This window comes from Anneissia japonica, unplaced genomic scaffold, assembly GCF_011630105.1.
Source record: "Anneissia japonica isolate Jap-2015-1 unplaced genomic scaffold, ASM1163010v1 scaffold287891_len339112_cov183, whole genome shotgun sequence".
Lineage (NCBI taxonomy): Eukaryota > Metazoa > Echinodermata > Crinoidea > Comatulida > Comatulidae > Anneissia > Anneissia japonica.
This window is the reverse complement of record NW_022749182.1, coordinates 170,697-187,599: the sequence shown is the minus strand read 5'-3', so window position 1 is coordinate 187,599 and position 16,903 is coordinate 170,697. Positions and strand designations below refer to the sequence as shown.

Below are 16,903 nucleotides of genomic sequence, written 5' to 3'. Positions count from 1 at the left end.
CACTTAAAACAATCAGTAACAAAAAGAACCGAGACAAATTTGTATGGTTGGTTGTAGCGTATTATAATCATATATATATATATATATATATATACACAGGTGATACTATCCCCCTCGGACACCATCCTGGTATTTCTGAGTCAAGGTTTCGGGGCCTGAATTTTTTATGTTACTAGGTAAGCCTAACAATCGGGTATTAAAGTAGGACTTTTAATGATGATAGGCTCTAGGCTAGGCCTAAAGTGTAGGCTAGCCAGCCTTTGTTGAAAGGGCACTTCATGAAAAGGGGGCTTCGTTCGAACCCAACGAACCCCCCTGGCTACGGGCTTGAATCACCTATTCAATTCTTGTGGAATTGCCGCTCCAGCACCAATATATTATCCTCTTCCCTATCAACAAACTTGAAAGTATTCCAGCTCCCGGAATTAGCAATGTCGACTGAGTAATATCAACTCCTTTTATGTAAATATCTTAATTTTGATTTTCCTGCTGTTAGTAGCAGTGTACACATTATTAATGATCTGTTTGTTTTTTTATCACTCCACAGGGAAATCAAATTATTAAGAAGATTACACCATAAGAATGTCATCCACCTAGTCGATGTTCTGCACAACGACGAGAAACAAAAAATATATCCTTTTGACATTTCTGAAAGAAATAAAAAATTGTATCATAGATTTCACCAGTTGAATGTATGTTTCTTTATGCTCGAGACTTTTTCATTTTATTGTTATTATCGCTTCACTTTTATTGACATTTTTTTTATTAATGATTTTGTTATTGTTTGTTCTTTGTTTATTTGCCTGTTATTTATAAATTTATTATTTCCTTCTGATTTTTTTTTTTTTTTTAGTTTTTACATTTGTATATATTCATATATTTATATTTCATTCTTAATCCATTCTGTAAGTGGGTGGGTTACCTGCTGTTGGGTGAGACTTGAAATAAAATAGAATATAAAAAATCACTATATTTATATTAAAGATGTTGCGTTCAATAATTTATGAATTTATATAGAGTGGAAATAGTCAGAAAAGGCATGTTTCTGCTGAATAACGCCAAAAACATGTTTTTTATGAACGGTTAAATTCCTTCGGAACACGTTTCTAGTGAAAAGTGCAACTAATAAAAACATGGTAACAAGAGCATTGGTAGGTAGGCGGAGCTTATAATGGCGGTCACCTACGAAAGTTGAAGTCGACCTTACGTCCTGTGATTTATAGTGCATGCTTCGAAAGACTGTAACAACACACTGCGAAAGAATGAAAAAATTATAGTAAGCCTAAAGCATGTCATCCTGTTGATTTCATTGTTTTCTTCGCCCCAAATTTTTCGCGAACTAACGATCGAATCAATGAAGGGCTCAATTTGGGTCACCGATGGGTCACGACTATACACGGTATTACATTGCATCCGAAAAATGTACCACAAAACATGTGTTTTCTGAATGCTAACCCAATAACCAATGTGTGTTAAAACACGCATTTTTTTAATGCATTCCTAACCATATTTTTGTTTTTTAAAGCGTTTATTCTGGGAAAAAAACATGTTTTTTAATAACGGTTTAAAAACACATGTTTTTTTGCTTAGCAGAAACAGGCCCTAAGTATAATTAATCCTTATTCACTTGTATGAAATTCACTAGGAAGGAGAAGGGTAATAACCCATAGAGATCAATTTATATCATATGTGCTAGGCTTTCAAATGCTATTTATTGAAGTACTTCAGCTTTATCCGTACATTATAGGATATAGAACTTGATTCATTGTCAAGTACGATTTCTGACTGAAGAAATCAATAGCATTAGGATACACAATAGGTTATTCGATGTATTATGAGGACGTAACTATTTTCAATGTCCTAGAAACCAGTTGTGTTTCTTTGTTATAAATTATATTAAAACCATTGTGCTTCTCATAATGAATATGCTTGTGCACTGGAGCTAGAAATAGAAATGAAAAATCTGGGACCTCATTATTTAAACACTGAAGTAAAGCAAAGAATAAACTTAATCACATAAACAGTAAGTCGATTATGCATCTTAATAAATTTTATACCAAACTTTCTTAATTTTTCTATTTTCATTGTAAATTTTCAAATTGAGAGGCCTACTGGTATAATATTTAGAAATATGGTCTATTTTCTTTTAAATTTTATTCATTCTGGCATATAAAATACATGAAAAATAAAACAGAAGAACATGTAAATTGATGTAAAGCTGAGATGCAAAAGCATAAAATTTAGAAATATAAATATATAATTTTCTTTAAAATAAAAAACCAAGTATCACTTACTATTATTGACAGTTTTGAGTATCTTGGACAATACCCTTCTTTAGAATGATGGTATATCCTTCTTTCCGGTTGGATGAATCCTGACTGTTGATGACATCAAAAGAGAATCGTATATATGTTTCTAGTGGGTCATATACTGTATATACTAACATTGAATACTAACATGAATGGCTGACGTTTTCATAATTAATTTTCCAATCACCAAAAAAAGCCTACACTCCTAGCTAGGGCCTATATATGTATGCAGAGGCATAGGCTGCTTTATCTAGCGCGTGTACCACAGTATCTGGTCAAAAAATTGTATAAAGAAAAGGTTGATCTTTAATTAAGCCTGTACCATATTTCTACCATTGAAATTTGTATCAGTCGCAAAGTTTGTGATGAACTAATGAGTTTAGACGATGACATTTTGGATTATCTGTGTATTAGCATAATCATTTCTAATTTGTACTGTTCTTTGACAGTCCACCACTAGCAGGTGTATTTAATTTTCGATTTATTAACTATTGTAGGTACAGTATGTAGTGGATATAATAGACCGATTCAGTGATGGGCATCACATGACCTAACTTGGGTGTTGGATGTATAAAACAGTGGACTGGCATGGCGGTGTTTGTCCTATGTTATTGCTGTAAAGGTTGTAATTCCCAGCAAACTATACCAAATTGATTGGAAATTGAACTTGAGAATTTTGCCTTAAGGGTTTACTAATGGTCCAAAAGATAATGGCCGCAAACATTGAGATTTTTCTACAAATATTAGGCCTAGGCCCCTGCACACCTACGGCCTGTTTAGGTATGCACAAGTGTTTATGACCTGCGAACTACGCTATGATTTTTAGGCTGGCAAAGGTTTACTTAATTTTCAAAGCATACAATGCTAGGAGAACGCTAGGATAAGTAAATAAACACTATTCTGAACAATCGTATTCACTTTCATTTTCAAATTATTTCTCACGTTAACAGTGGTAGGTTGTTTTTGAAAAAAATATAGCAATACCTTTTCTTATACTTTCACACTGATTACACTTTAATGTTTTCCATGGTATACCCAAGTTATGTCACGTGACCGGCTGTAAACAAACATCACCGAATCAGTCTATTGTACCTCGTAGGATGTTGTGTGAATTAGTCTTTGCAGAATCTATTACAGCACAACAAGGTACAAACCAGGGTGTGGAGTAGGTTGTACCTTCTGCTGATTTTCCAATTTATTGATTCAATTACTCGGGGAAATAATAACCAGACGTAGATCTAATGGCGGGCACATGCCCGCCCCCTTCCTCCTCTTAAATTTGCCACTAAATATTGAAATTTCAGTACATATAATGCCATGTATAGAGATCTGCCCCTGATGACATCGCCAGCACTTTCTACTTCTTGACAAAAGCCCCCGGTGAGCTCACTTGAATACCAACTAACCGGGGGGTGGTGGAGAGGGGGGTGCTGCAGCCACTTCAAGACATGAGACATCTGTGCTACCTATTTTCCTGAAAATTCTTATGGACTTCAACTACCATTTACCAAAATCGCACTGTGCTCAGGAAGATGACAGGAAAAAGGCCACTCAATAGTGCCAGAGAGGGCCCAATATAGACTGGTTCCCAATGGCAAGAAGTGTTCTGTCCGGTCGCGATCTCGTAGCTGCACCAAAGGTAGGCTTAGCAAGGGGCTTACTGGCTTAGCACCCAGTCTAGCTTGAAATTAACGCTAATATGGTTTGGAAAATCGTGGCACTTTGACACAGGATAGGCCAGGGACATTAACTACCAATTTCATCCCGGTTATTTCCCACACTTGTGCTACAAATTCCTCACAAGTATACCCCTTAAATGCTGCAACTCCCCCCATATTTCCCACACTTGTGCTACCAGTTCCTTGAAAATATACCCCGTAAATGCGGCACCTCCCCGTATAGAAATATTTAAGAGTGAGCCTCCTGGGCAAAAGGCACTGTACACATTTCTATGGTAATTTTTACTCTCATGCATAGTGTGAGAACCGTAGCTTTACTGAACAGGTCTGCCAGAATAAGTAGGTAGATGATAATGCGTTAGACAAACATTTATGTTTGAAATTTATATTAATAGTGTAATTCTATAGGGATTGATTCTACTCTTAGTGATAGATATATTGCTTTGCTTTTCGTAAGTTATCAAGCACACACGCCCCTCCCACCTACGCACATGCATACATACACGTACATTCAAACAAGCGTGTACTGTACTTAGACACACATACACTTAAACAAACACCCACATCCTCCCACACATGCAAAGATATGCATTGTTTCAATTGAAATCTCCTAATAATGATTTAAATAAATCTTCCAAAAATAACCTTAAAAATTATAAAGCTCACAATGACACTAACACCAAAACATTTAATATTTGGATATACTAGACTTAAAAGCAATTGGCATTATTGCTGGAGGGGTAAATGAGAAATGGGTTTTATGGTAAAAAACAGACTGCTCCATTATTTTTGAAGGGTTCAATTTACATAAGTTATGAAGATGACTATGGTTAATTTCTCATACCACCTTCCCTATATTAATATTTTGCAGTATTAGTTTACTTTATAATGTTTTTGGTTCAATTGGTCTTCAACTGTTTAAGTTTTGGTCTTCAACTGTTTTCTCGTAAATAAATAAAGTTTATATATATAGTATGATTTAACTTGTACTTTTATTCCTTGACAATCGTTGCACGTATATATTTATGGAATACTGTGTAGGTAACATACAAGAACTTTTGGAAAGCTCTGTAAATAAGAGGCTACCGATATGGCAAGCACATGGGTAAGTCTACCACCTCAAACACATTTAGCCATTTAAATTTAGCTCATTTAAATTTAGCCCATTATATTAGAAATTTACATACTCTACAATGACTTAGGCCAAGTAAAAAAATAGCTTTCTGGTCAACACTGCATTCCCAGTTTAAAGCCAATTTTGTTTTATTTTTTTTTTCTGAAGTTGTAAGTCAGCTGAGCTAATTAGTTTAACCATACCCTGGCTCTTGCCTGGTAAAATGCTGGTACATGAAATTGGATAAGCTATTCCCAAGTTGAGCTTATACTGAGGTGGGCTTATATATGAATAACTACAGGTATATAAACAACCAGGACTACCACAACTAATGATTAAAATTTCTTCCACCCAACAGTTATGATTTGATATCACATATAATTAAATCATTTCATGTGTATTCCTTCAGGTATTTTGTACAGCTAATAGATGGACTAGATTATTTACATAGTACGGGCATCATTCATAAGGACATCAAACCGGGCAACCTCCTGCTGACCACCGATGGAACCTTGAAAATAACCGATCTTGGCGTGGCTGAGGTACTACACATGAGATAAGATTGCGTGTATAAATATCGGCAATAATAAAATAATAATAATAATAATATGTTACCCCGGTATTCTTAAAACGAACTTTGGTCGTAGTTCGAGCTAAAACTTAGTCAGCCTAGGGTCAGGCTAAATGGCTGACTTGAAATATTTACCCCACTAAATAGGGGCTTTTTGTAACTTACGATAAAGTGAAATTAATAAAAATGATTGTATAAATAGGTCTGAGAGTTCTGTAGTTTTGAGTTGGTAATTGGTGCATTGTTGTTCCAAATTTTAGTGCCCACTTATACCCCTGGTTGGGAGAAACAACCATAGCTATAATGTCATAATCATGGACACAACCGAGGGCCACAGCGAGAGATTAAACCCTGAAATACTAGGAGAGCAGAGGATGGAATTAAACTGAGGACCAATATTATGTAAAGATCGCAATGATTTAGCGCAGACAGTATTTTCTGCCAGTTTAGCCGACTGAGCTAAGCTTTCTCTCATCTGTAATGTTATGGATATTACAATTCTCTTGACTAGAGCACTTCTGTGATGACTAATGTGAATTTTTTCAAGAGATGTTTAACTTAGCAAGAGAGACACATTATGTGGACACTGAAAGTAAACCAATTAATGGAAGTAGCAGACGATGTTATTGTTATAGGCATGGCCTATGTTTTATTTTAAACGATTTAGCACAGGCTACCAAGTGCCTCTCAAAAAATAATGCGACTATTACATGTACTGTAGTACATTTCACTGAAACTCAGCACACCTTAGAACAATGGCAAAAGAAAGGATGAATAAATGATCACAAAAAATCTTTCCAGCATTTTAGACTAAACTTAATTTAATATAAAATAAATAAATGAAATTCAATAGTTTGTAATGTTTCATAATACGTGCAAGTTGTTTAATGTCTATTTATGGTTATTAAGGTTATGGTATTTATTAGCAATGGTGACGTATCATAGCATTGCGTTAGTGAATAAATAGGTAACAAGCACTTGCTAATGTAAATAAATCCCACTTTTTTTTTTTTTTTTATAAACTGAGCATAAATTTCCATTTAACTGCTGTAGACACATAATACTACCACTTTTTGTTAAGTAGCACTCATGTGACAAAACAGTTTCATATTTCAATGCAGAATGCATGAAATTCAATATTACAAATGACAGGGGATACTGTAGAATATGTATATGTTTCGCTTTATCCTTTGTAGGCCTTGGGTCAGTTTACTGAGGATGATACTTGTCGTACCAGCCAAGGCTCTCCTGCCTTTCAGCCACCAGAGATCGCAAATGGCTTGGAGATTTTCTCAGGGTTTAAAGTAGATATCTGGTCATCTGGTATCACTCTGTAAGTATAGTAGTCAACAAATCCTCTTTCAACCGTGTCTCTTCTTTCCCACATAAGTTTGTCACAATTTCTAATTTCGCACAAGCACCCAAAACGTTTGAATATCGGAATTTTAAATATTTTCAGGCTTTTGCATTTTATAAAACAAGATATATTAAAGAACATTTTTTTGCAAAATATCAATAACTAAATCTAACTAAAAAATATATTAAAATTATTTTGAAAATAAAAATCTTAATATTAAACTTGATTTTAGAATCTTTGAAAGCTGTTTTCTTAAAACCTACTTGGCTGATATTCAATGAATTAAATATTAATAACTAATACTCAACCAATTTCCATCAAATGAACACTTTTAAATAAGAATTCGTGCAGAATCTAAATACTGTACAGTTAAACTTGAATAAGTCGACTTTGCCTGACTTGAATATTTTCTAAGTCGATCTTACTTTACATCCCAATAACAAAATAGTAGTAATAAAAATAAAAGTATTAATAATAATAAAATAAATGGTAATATATAATAAACAGTTAATAATTGTATTGTTACTCATTAATAATATAAGTTGTACAATCAAAACAATTTATCATTGATACAAGTAAGGTATTTGATGGGCTTCAATGTTAGTAGCACGAATGGTTTAGTGTCCCTGCTCACATCTCATTGTAGGAGTGATAATAACGCCTTCGGTAACTACTTAAGCGATTTAAGAATTACATTTCGTTTTGCTAATTTCTTCTAGGCTTGAATATATGGACATTATGATAATTTATGTAATATAGGTGCATTGTCTCAGTAGTCACTGTAGTATATCATTTGCTATAATTTTATCTGACATTGAGCGACATTCAAGAATTGTATTGAACACTTGCATTTATGTGATTTAATATTAAATACAAATCTGTGATTATTATATTGGATCGAATATGAAGCGTTTATTATTTCTTCTACAGTTTATATTTCTTTTTCTTTTTTGTTTCTGCTATTATATATCCACCAATTGTGGATACAAGACAATATCTTATTTATTATGGCATTGTGTATAAAGCTTTGTCCAAACTGTTGTATGCCCATATATAGTCATGATGTGCCCATATATAGTCATGGTGTGCCCATATATAGTCATGATGTGATGTCATCATGACCATATTTAGGCATGTCACATGTTTTTTTTGTCAAATAAAATTTGATATTCAGGACAGGGCTTTACTTATTCAATTCAATTTGCTACATGAGCCATCAAAAATGAAACTGAAACCACAGATATCAAATATAAATTTATGTATTTGGTTGTTGGATTCATTTGAAATACATGACCTGCCAAAGAAAAGTAGGACATAAGTTAAAGTCTCCATTAGCAGTAATTAGCATTGCAAAATTAAAATATGTTGAGGACTGTTATTAATATGAACTATATGTATGTTTTTTATTATCTTTTAAAAATTACATTTAATAAAACAGTTAAGTAGTAAATCTTTATTAAAATAATATTTTTTCTTCTTTACCTTTTACTGTTGATTCTGAAATTCTAAATTTTACAATATGTTTTCTTCAATATTCTTTTTAATTACACTGTTATTTTATAGCAAAATTTGTGTTTCTTTTAGGTACAATATTACTACTGGCCAATACCCTTTCGCTGGTGACAACATCTATAAACTCTTTGAAAATATTGGCAAAGGAAAGTTTACCATTCCCAAGGAAACGGGTGAACCACTGACTAGTTTGTTAAAAGGTATGTAATGTAATATATATATTCTTCTCCAAGAATGAGTACGATAGTCTGGTGACTCCTAGTTTAGGCTTTATTCCCACTTTTGAGTGAGGTTTCCGGTGCGAATTGCTGTGCTCCACATATTCCTGTCTACTGCATCCTCTTCTGTCAACCCCGCTGCTTCCATGTCGTCCTTGCCACAGTCGCTCCATCTCCGGTAGTCTGTTGACATATAAACTTCTTTCATGTCAAAATCTGTCTCTTATACACATCTATTGTGTGCAGGGGTTGATACCCAGAAAATTTTGTATCAACCCAACGATAATAATACTAGAGAGGTTTCGCACGTGAACGAATATGTGTACGCATACGTTTAGCTATCCGTAATGGTTCGTAGTCATTCTGTGTTTTTCGCAATCACAGCACAATTCAGGCGTAGCCTCGGCCTAGGGCCTTAGCTTAGGCCGACTATAATCTCTCTTCTCTCATCATGCTTCTCAAAGTTTTATTAGTATGTAAGGTTTTGGAAATTGAAATTGGAAATTGTAGCCGAAAAATACTCCCTTTGTTGCCCAGAAGTGTTGGTTATTTTGTGATATGCCCTATTGCTTATGACCCAAAAGTGCCTGGCTACAAGTAGGCCTAGGCCTACACAAAATCCTGACACCACCAAGGTCAGCACCGACGTTTTGATACCCCAAAATGAGATGCATCCTATCGTAATTTGCTGTCTTCAAATGTCACAAAAATGACACATACGTATTCAAAGATACATTTATTTTTTACACTTTAAAAAAAAAAATAAACGAACATCCTACTAGAAATCCAAAATTTCCCTAACGCATTTTTCACTTAGGTGTAGTGAGTGAGATATGCATATCGTCCACACGTTAAGCAGATAGCAGCTGGCGTATGACGTCAAAATGATGACGTATCTGTCACACTAACCGTACGCATTCGCTACGAAACCTCCTTAATAATCCAAGATAAAATAACTAACATATAAATATTTGTAATCAAGATGAAATAAAAGTACAAATATAGTTTACATTTACAGTAGTGAGAGTTAATATTTTATGTATACTTATGGTACTTAAGTTACATTTTTTGAAATATTTTATGATTTGTTCTTATTTTAGGAATGTTAGAAACAGATCCCAAGGATCGATATAACCTTGAAAAGATAAAGCTACATCCGTAAGTATCATTATCGTTCATAATGCTTTGTAAGGGATTTGTGGAAATGATGTAAAATGGAACTCTGGTGTTTATGTGATTTATGAATACTACCAAGCATGTGCGGCTACAATAGTCTTCATAGGTGGATTAAAATTATGTAAAAAATTACGAAAAAAAGGAAAAATGTATTCAAATTCAAGTGTTAGAGGTGCCTCAATCTGTTAAAATACATTCCTGGTACCCTCTATATTAGAATTCCTGGATCCAGACCATTACTGATCTTGCTTATGTAGTTGATAAAAATCCATCTAGTTCCTATGAACTTCACAACTGAGGTTTGTTTTTCGGCAATTATTTTTCAAAGCAGCCATTTGGTTTTGCAATGAAAACTAGGCCCAGATTTTCTGATAAATTAGTCTACGCGTATCGGGTGTTTTTCATAAATGCCTTAGAGTGTGGAAAAATTGAATGCTTGAACAAGGTCATATTGATGGTTAAAAATGAAAACAAAAGATTTAAAAAATGAACAATGCATAAAGTTTGGAAAGAAGATATGCAGCTATTTATAATTTAAGTGGAGAGTCCAAATTCAAAAACACATTTAAAAGGTTATCGCAGTGTTAATAAATATTTTGGCGGCACCAAAAGCCCTTGAGCATCTGTGAGATGAAGGGCATGTCAGTAGGGAACAATCTTTTTGTGTACAGTCTTGATGTACATAAAAAAAAAAACGTTTTAATTGATTCTTCTCCAAGAATGAGTACGATAGTCTGGTGACTCCTAGTTTAGGCTTTATTCCCACTTTTGAGTGAGGTTTCCGGTGCGAATTGCTGTGCTCCACATATTCCTGTCTACTGCATCCTCTTCTGTCAACCCCGCTGCTTCCATGTCGTCCTTGCCACAGTCGCTCCATCTCCGGTAGTCTGTTGACATATAAACTTCTTTCATGTCAAAATAGATACTACAGTAATTTTAATTAAAAAGAACCAATTCTTACTGAATATGGTTCTTTAACCTTACTTCTGAATATGGTTCTTTAACCTTACTTTTTTTGTTCTTGTTGCCAGATGGGTACAGAAAAAACACCCTAAGGAAGGGGAAGAAGTCACACTGCCGCCCTTGCATGAATCAAATGATCCCCTGAGGAGTATGACTGTCGTCCCCTACCTGGAGAATCTTCACAACCCCTGCGAATCTGAGGAGAGTATGGAAGAGGAAATTTATTACGAGGATAGTAAGATCGTCCAGTTGAGCCACCGTGGACTCTACAATACTTCACCTGTCGACCACGGTAACATTCAAATTTAAATTTACCTTTCTGCTAAGCTCCGCCCCTTAGTTACTGTTGTTATGATTTCACAAAATGAAAGTGTAAACAAATGTAAAAATGCGCATCTGTGGAACATGTGCATTTGTGGGAACATGCATTTTTTTGCTTTGAATTCACAAATTGCATATATAAAATTTCAAAACAGAAAAGAGGAAAAGACAATGAGAAACAATTAAAAAGAGAACCAGAAAAAGAAAAGTGAGAATGATAAAGATTAAAAAAAATAAAAAAATTAATACAGTGATAGCAGAAAAAGGATTAAGATATTTACAAGTATTTACAATTTTATATTTAGTAAAAAATAGATTAATTATAAATAGCAAAATTTAGTGGAATTAATATTGGGTAATAAAATATGTACAAATTTTGAATAATGAAATAGAATGTTGAATAAAAAATGGATTATACAGTATTTACAAATTTTGAATAAAGAAATATGTTGAATGAATTGCATATTGAGGATAAAAGAAGATAATAACAATTAATTGTTTGTGGGACTTGTACATTTTTTTCTGGGAAAAGCATATATTTCTTGTGTATTGAATCATGACTGGCTGTTTATATATCTGTACAGATGTCAAATATGATTATATCCATATCCCACTGTTACATACCGTATATACTCGTATATAAGGAGACCAGCATATAAGATGACCCCCCGAGTTTAAGAAGATTTTTGGACAATTTTGTTTATAACGGGCGTTATTTTTTATCGTGATTTGCTATTTTAAGCCTCGTCTTTATGTTAGATCATTTTAACAATGACAATAAAAGCCCTATTTACTGCTATTTGAGAGAACAATCATTGTACATATATTCATTTAAATTTCTGCATCTTTGAGGTAAATCATAATCTAGCACTGCACTCATACTCTCAAACATCCATTGTACCATTGCTCATTAATCTTGTGTACACATTTTCTTTGTATATAGTTGAGGACAACACACCTGAAGATGAGCCTTCTGTTCAGCAGGTCAGGGAGCCGAAGAAGAAGATTAGTCGTTCACGAAAACTTAGTGGCAACTGCAAGCAGCAATAGATATTCCTTGTCTACCAAACACCAGCGGAGGCCATAGAGGGCAGTAGCAATACATAGACTTATGCGAGCTTGCAAAAGAGTAATGTTAGTTGTACAGTAATTAGATATGTATTATATTGTATTATACTGATAGTAGTGAGTGAGAGAGATGTTGTGAGATGGGAGGGGAGAGGATAAGTGTGGGAAGGGAAGAAGAGGAATGTCTGAAGGGGAAGAATTGTGGGAAAGAGAGGAAAAGTGTAGTAAGGGATTAAAGAATGTGGGAAGGTTAGGAAGACTGGGAAAGAGAAGAAGTATTCGGATTGGGATGGAGTATGGGAGTGTGAGGAAAACATGTTTTTTGGGAGAAATTTACATATAGAGATATTGTTGTAACTAGTGTGAGAAAATAGTGATGGAAGAAGTGTGAGAAAAAAGATATTCAGTAAATTTGTAGTGGCATTGGTACCTAATTTGAATTAACATCCATTCCTTTTTAGTATTCCTGAACATTAAGATAAATTTGATAGACCATAAGTTAAGATGATAATTTACGTTCATCTGACATGTATTTCTCATAACTCATTTATTATTCTATAGATTCCTTTTATTCCATCAGCTTTATCCATTTAGTTTAGCATTATTCTTGCAGTACATTTAAAGACATATGCAGTCTAGAATATTAGAATAAAAGCTATTCAAGAATCAAGAACAAAAGCAACGACAATGAATTTCCAACTGGGATGAACAATAATAAATATCTGATATCGTAAATCACCCCTTAGTTTCTAAATTTCTCCAAAATGAAGTTAAGAATAAAATACAGTGATTTAAGGTAAAAAGTCTAACTTGTCTACATATATCACGTAGCCTAGGTTTCGTTAACTTAAGGTGATGAAAAGGTTGTATCAATTTACCATTAAATCTTTACATAGAAATATATCAGCAATACCTAATGAGTACACTATTAACTAATCATCCATTGTACAAATTATAAATATATTCTGTAAATTTCACCCTTCCCCAAAAATGTTACCTGTTATGAACAGGCATATCGTAAGATTTTTGTAGGTTAGTTTATATATTGAATAGATTTCTATTTTACCAATTTCCTCACCGATTAACCCATCAAAATCCAATTAAAAATAGTGTAGATTGTAACCTGTTATCTGTTACATGATTATTATATTCATATTGACCATATTATTTTATTTTTTCTTGTAATAAATATTTATATTATGTGTAGTGTATTATTGAATATTCTTATATTCTGTAGGTTTATGATGAATGTTTTGTGTCATGAATGTTCATAATTCTGCAAGTTTATTATGAATATTTATTTTATATGTTATGAATATTCATATATTCTGTAAGTTTATATTGAAATATTTATTTTATGTGTAATGAATATTCATATATTTTCTAAGTTGATGAATGTTTATATTATGTGTCATGAATATTCATATATTCTGTATGATTATAACTGATATTCATTTTTGGCAAGAGTAATGAATTTTCATATCTGTAAAAAATATTAATACTATCTGCGATTAAAATTACTATTAATGCTGTAATAAATATTCATGTCTGTAATATTATGATTTTTGTGAATATATGAATATTCATAACTCAAGTTAAATCATTCATGTGTTTTATTGCTTAATATTTTATATTCTAATCTTAGTTATAACATTTCTTAAGCTCTGGTCACAGTGTTTGCAAAAAAACTTAAAGGAAGAGTCATATTTTATAAATATTATCAACATTATAAATAAAATAAAAATAGTTTCTATTGTCCTTTTAAACAGAATTTTCAAAAAGTTCAATTAATTATTGTTTTCTGTGGTAGATGTAAATATGTGTTTTGTTAGATTGGAATTCAATTCTTTTGCACCTTAGTTAAAACAAAACAAATACATGTGCATTAATGTGAAATAGTTTATATAGAATTGTAGTGTATGCAGCCACATAATTTTTTGAAACGGTTCCCGAGTTGCTAAAAGAAAATAAATTGTACAGAAAAAATTAAAACAAAAGATATATGTGTATGAAGAGGTTTGTTGAGTTATGATTCCATGTGCATACATTATTCTGTAGGTTCAACGTTAGCTGGCAAAGTCCTATGACTTACCATACATTCTGTATTTGTTATGTTACTGAATTAGTTATAAAATAAATTTAATTCTCTATTAATTTTGTGTTTTTTTAGGAGTTTGTATGTCATATTTGAAATTGTTTTAAATGTTTATATTTTATTTTCCCACAGACAGACAGTTCCTCAGGTGTAAGATTTCTCCTCTCACTGAATGTTTTTACAATTTTTATTTTATGGCCTAGACAAGATCTATAGCCTAATATGTAGGCGTATGCAGGCTGACTAATTTACATTTTCTAGTTTTTAGCTCAGTGTGACATCAGCGGTGTGGGGGAATTTCCTCCTTAAATGTCTAGACTCCACTGTTGTCCGACGCCACGATGAGGTCTTCATATCAAAAATTTATGAAATAATAATTTTCTGAGTCAAATAACATTATTTCCCTAATATTGTTGGTCTGAAAAGCACAATTTGGTCCATATTAAGCCATAAAAACTCCCCCTGTGAACCTTACCACTGGTTTTTTATTCCAGAACCCAGGCCAAGGCTTTCGTCAGCCCTTAGTCAGCAAATTTTTTGAGCCCCGCTGCCTTGGTTATAAATCAATACAAATTCGGCCAAATTTCAAGGAGGGTGGGTTCATGCTAGAGGAATTACATGTACCATAAATGCTTGAATAAACGCCGCAGCGCTTATAACATTTTTGGATGCTTCAGTGTGGCACTTATTCGAGAGCAGCGCTTATAAAAACATTGGCGTGGCCCTTCCATGCCCGTTCCCATGTTACCTATCTCGCATATTCCCGTAGTTCTGTAGGCCTATCATAGGTCCTACTTTAGCCTGGGTTCCAGGCCCTAATTTTAGGTTACTCACTCTTTATTGCACTTAGTGCGCGCCATACCTAATTTAATTGGCCTCCCATACTCGATTTCTTTTTTTTTGAATTATTCCGTCTATCTCTAAATTAACTTTCTCGTTGGTGGCACTGTCCAGAATGAAAAAAATAATAAAAAATAAGAGACTTGTGGCAAGTCTAGTCCTACTTCATCGTAAATAACTGTTTATAAAGAAATGCTTGTGTCTTCATTGTGTTATTTATTCATTTTAACACTGTATACATTGTATTTAAAACCCCGTTTCTCATTGTTTCATTACACACAGGGTAAAATTTGATTAAGCGGCTCGCCGCTTATTTAAGAGCGGCGCTTAGCAAAAAAAAAATGGTCTGGTGCGGCGCTTATTTCAAGAGCAACGGTTATTCGAGAGCGGCGCTTATTCGAGCATTTACGGTATGTAGAATCAGTGGATATATGGATGGGCTTTGCCAACCTGTCAGTCAACACAAGTTCCTCGTTATTTGAACGGCATTGCATCACACAGTAAATCTTGTTATATAAATATCAGCTGTCACTGCCATTTTATTCATTTGATTCCAAAGATAATTTTTCGAATCAAACGATAACAGCCATTGACAAATAGAAGTATTTTAAGAAGGTTTGCACCTGTTTAGATTTAGGTTTACGATTACGTTTACTATGTATGTGTTTTCGATCCATGCATGCAAGTGGAGGTATAGGGTTGTTGTTAGTCTTCCAGGATTTTATGATATAAAAACCATTCCATTTTTTGATTTTATGTGTGACTGACAAGTGTTTGACTTTTGGTTTGACTGTCTTGATTTTGCATGCATGCAATGAAACGAAAGACAAAATTCTACCACAAGATAGGGGCGCCTTATATTGTTTTGAAACTAGAACATGTGTTCTATAGATTCAGCACGCATTCGATACGAATACCTTTTATGCTCTTTCGTAGGATGCCCTCTAGTTTGTGGTAGTAGTTTTCGAGATAGAATAGTTCTATACTCTTTGGTTAAAGGTAGAGACTTTGAATCTTGTTAAAAGGGAGAAAATTCCAATTCAGGTATAGTTACATTTGTGTACAGGTAGATGAATGCAACTTGTGTTGTGAGATAGGTTTGATATGGAATGATTCATTGATTACTGATCAGTTTTTATATCTATATTGATTAGTGAAATAATGTACCAATCATTATCAATATTGATTTGAATTGATGGATTATTGATATCGGGTGTCCCAAGTTTGGGGTGTCTCCCTGAAATCGAGTCAAGCTCCTGCATATTAGGGAGTTTTCTCAAACTTACGAAAATGATAACGAATACATAATTATCATTATCGTCATTTGTGCCTGAGGAATTATGCTGTAGGAGCTGATTATGATCTGTGATTCATGCAAAAGGCATGTGTCACCTATGTTGTAACATATATCCACCTGTAGGGGAAGAGTTATCTAAAAAAAAATTGAAGGGTTGTCAGTAAAAAAAATTTGACGTAACCGTATTCGTTACGATTTTCGTAAACTTTTGAAAACTCACTATATGCATTTTTTTACTACTCCATGCAAAAAAATAAAATATGTTGGGAAAACTCATTTAACCTGATCTCCTAAAAGTTGTTTCTTCCTACTTGGGACACCTGATTGATATTGAACCGGTATTAGACACTTACTGTTAACACTGCATGGATAGCATTTGTATA

At 33.5% G+C, this 16,903-nt stretch overlaps 1 protein-coding gene across 1 annotated transcript; it reads left to right on the top strand.

The window, feature by feature from the left end:
* Positions 1–547: 547 nt before the first annotated feature.
* On the top strand, positions 548–13,507 carry LOC117121006 (serine/threonine-protein kinase STK11-like; the record flags this gene model as incomplete). The annotated part of the gene is given in 8 exon segments (XM_033266101.1): positions 548–631; positions 5,004–5,093; positions 5,512–5,644; positions 6,870–7,006; positions 8,615–8,742; positions 9,861–9,918; positions 10,968–11,191; positions 12,164–13,507. Coding segments are annotated over 8 exon segments (961 nt in total), but the record flags the coding sequence as incomplete, so codon positions are not given.
* Positions 13,508–16,903: the final 3,396 nt, after the last annotated feature.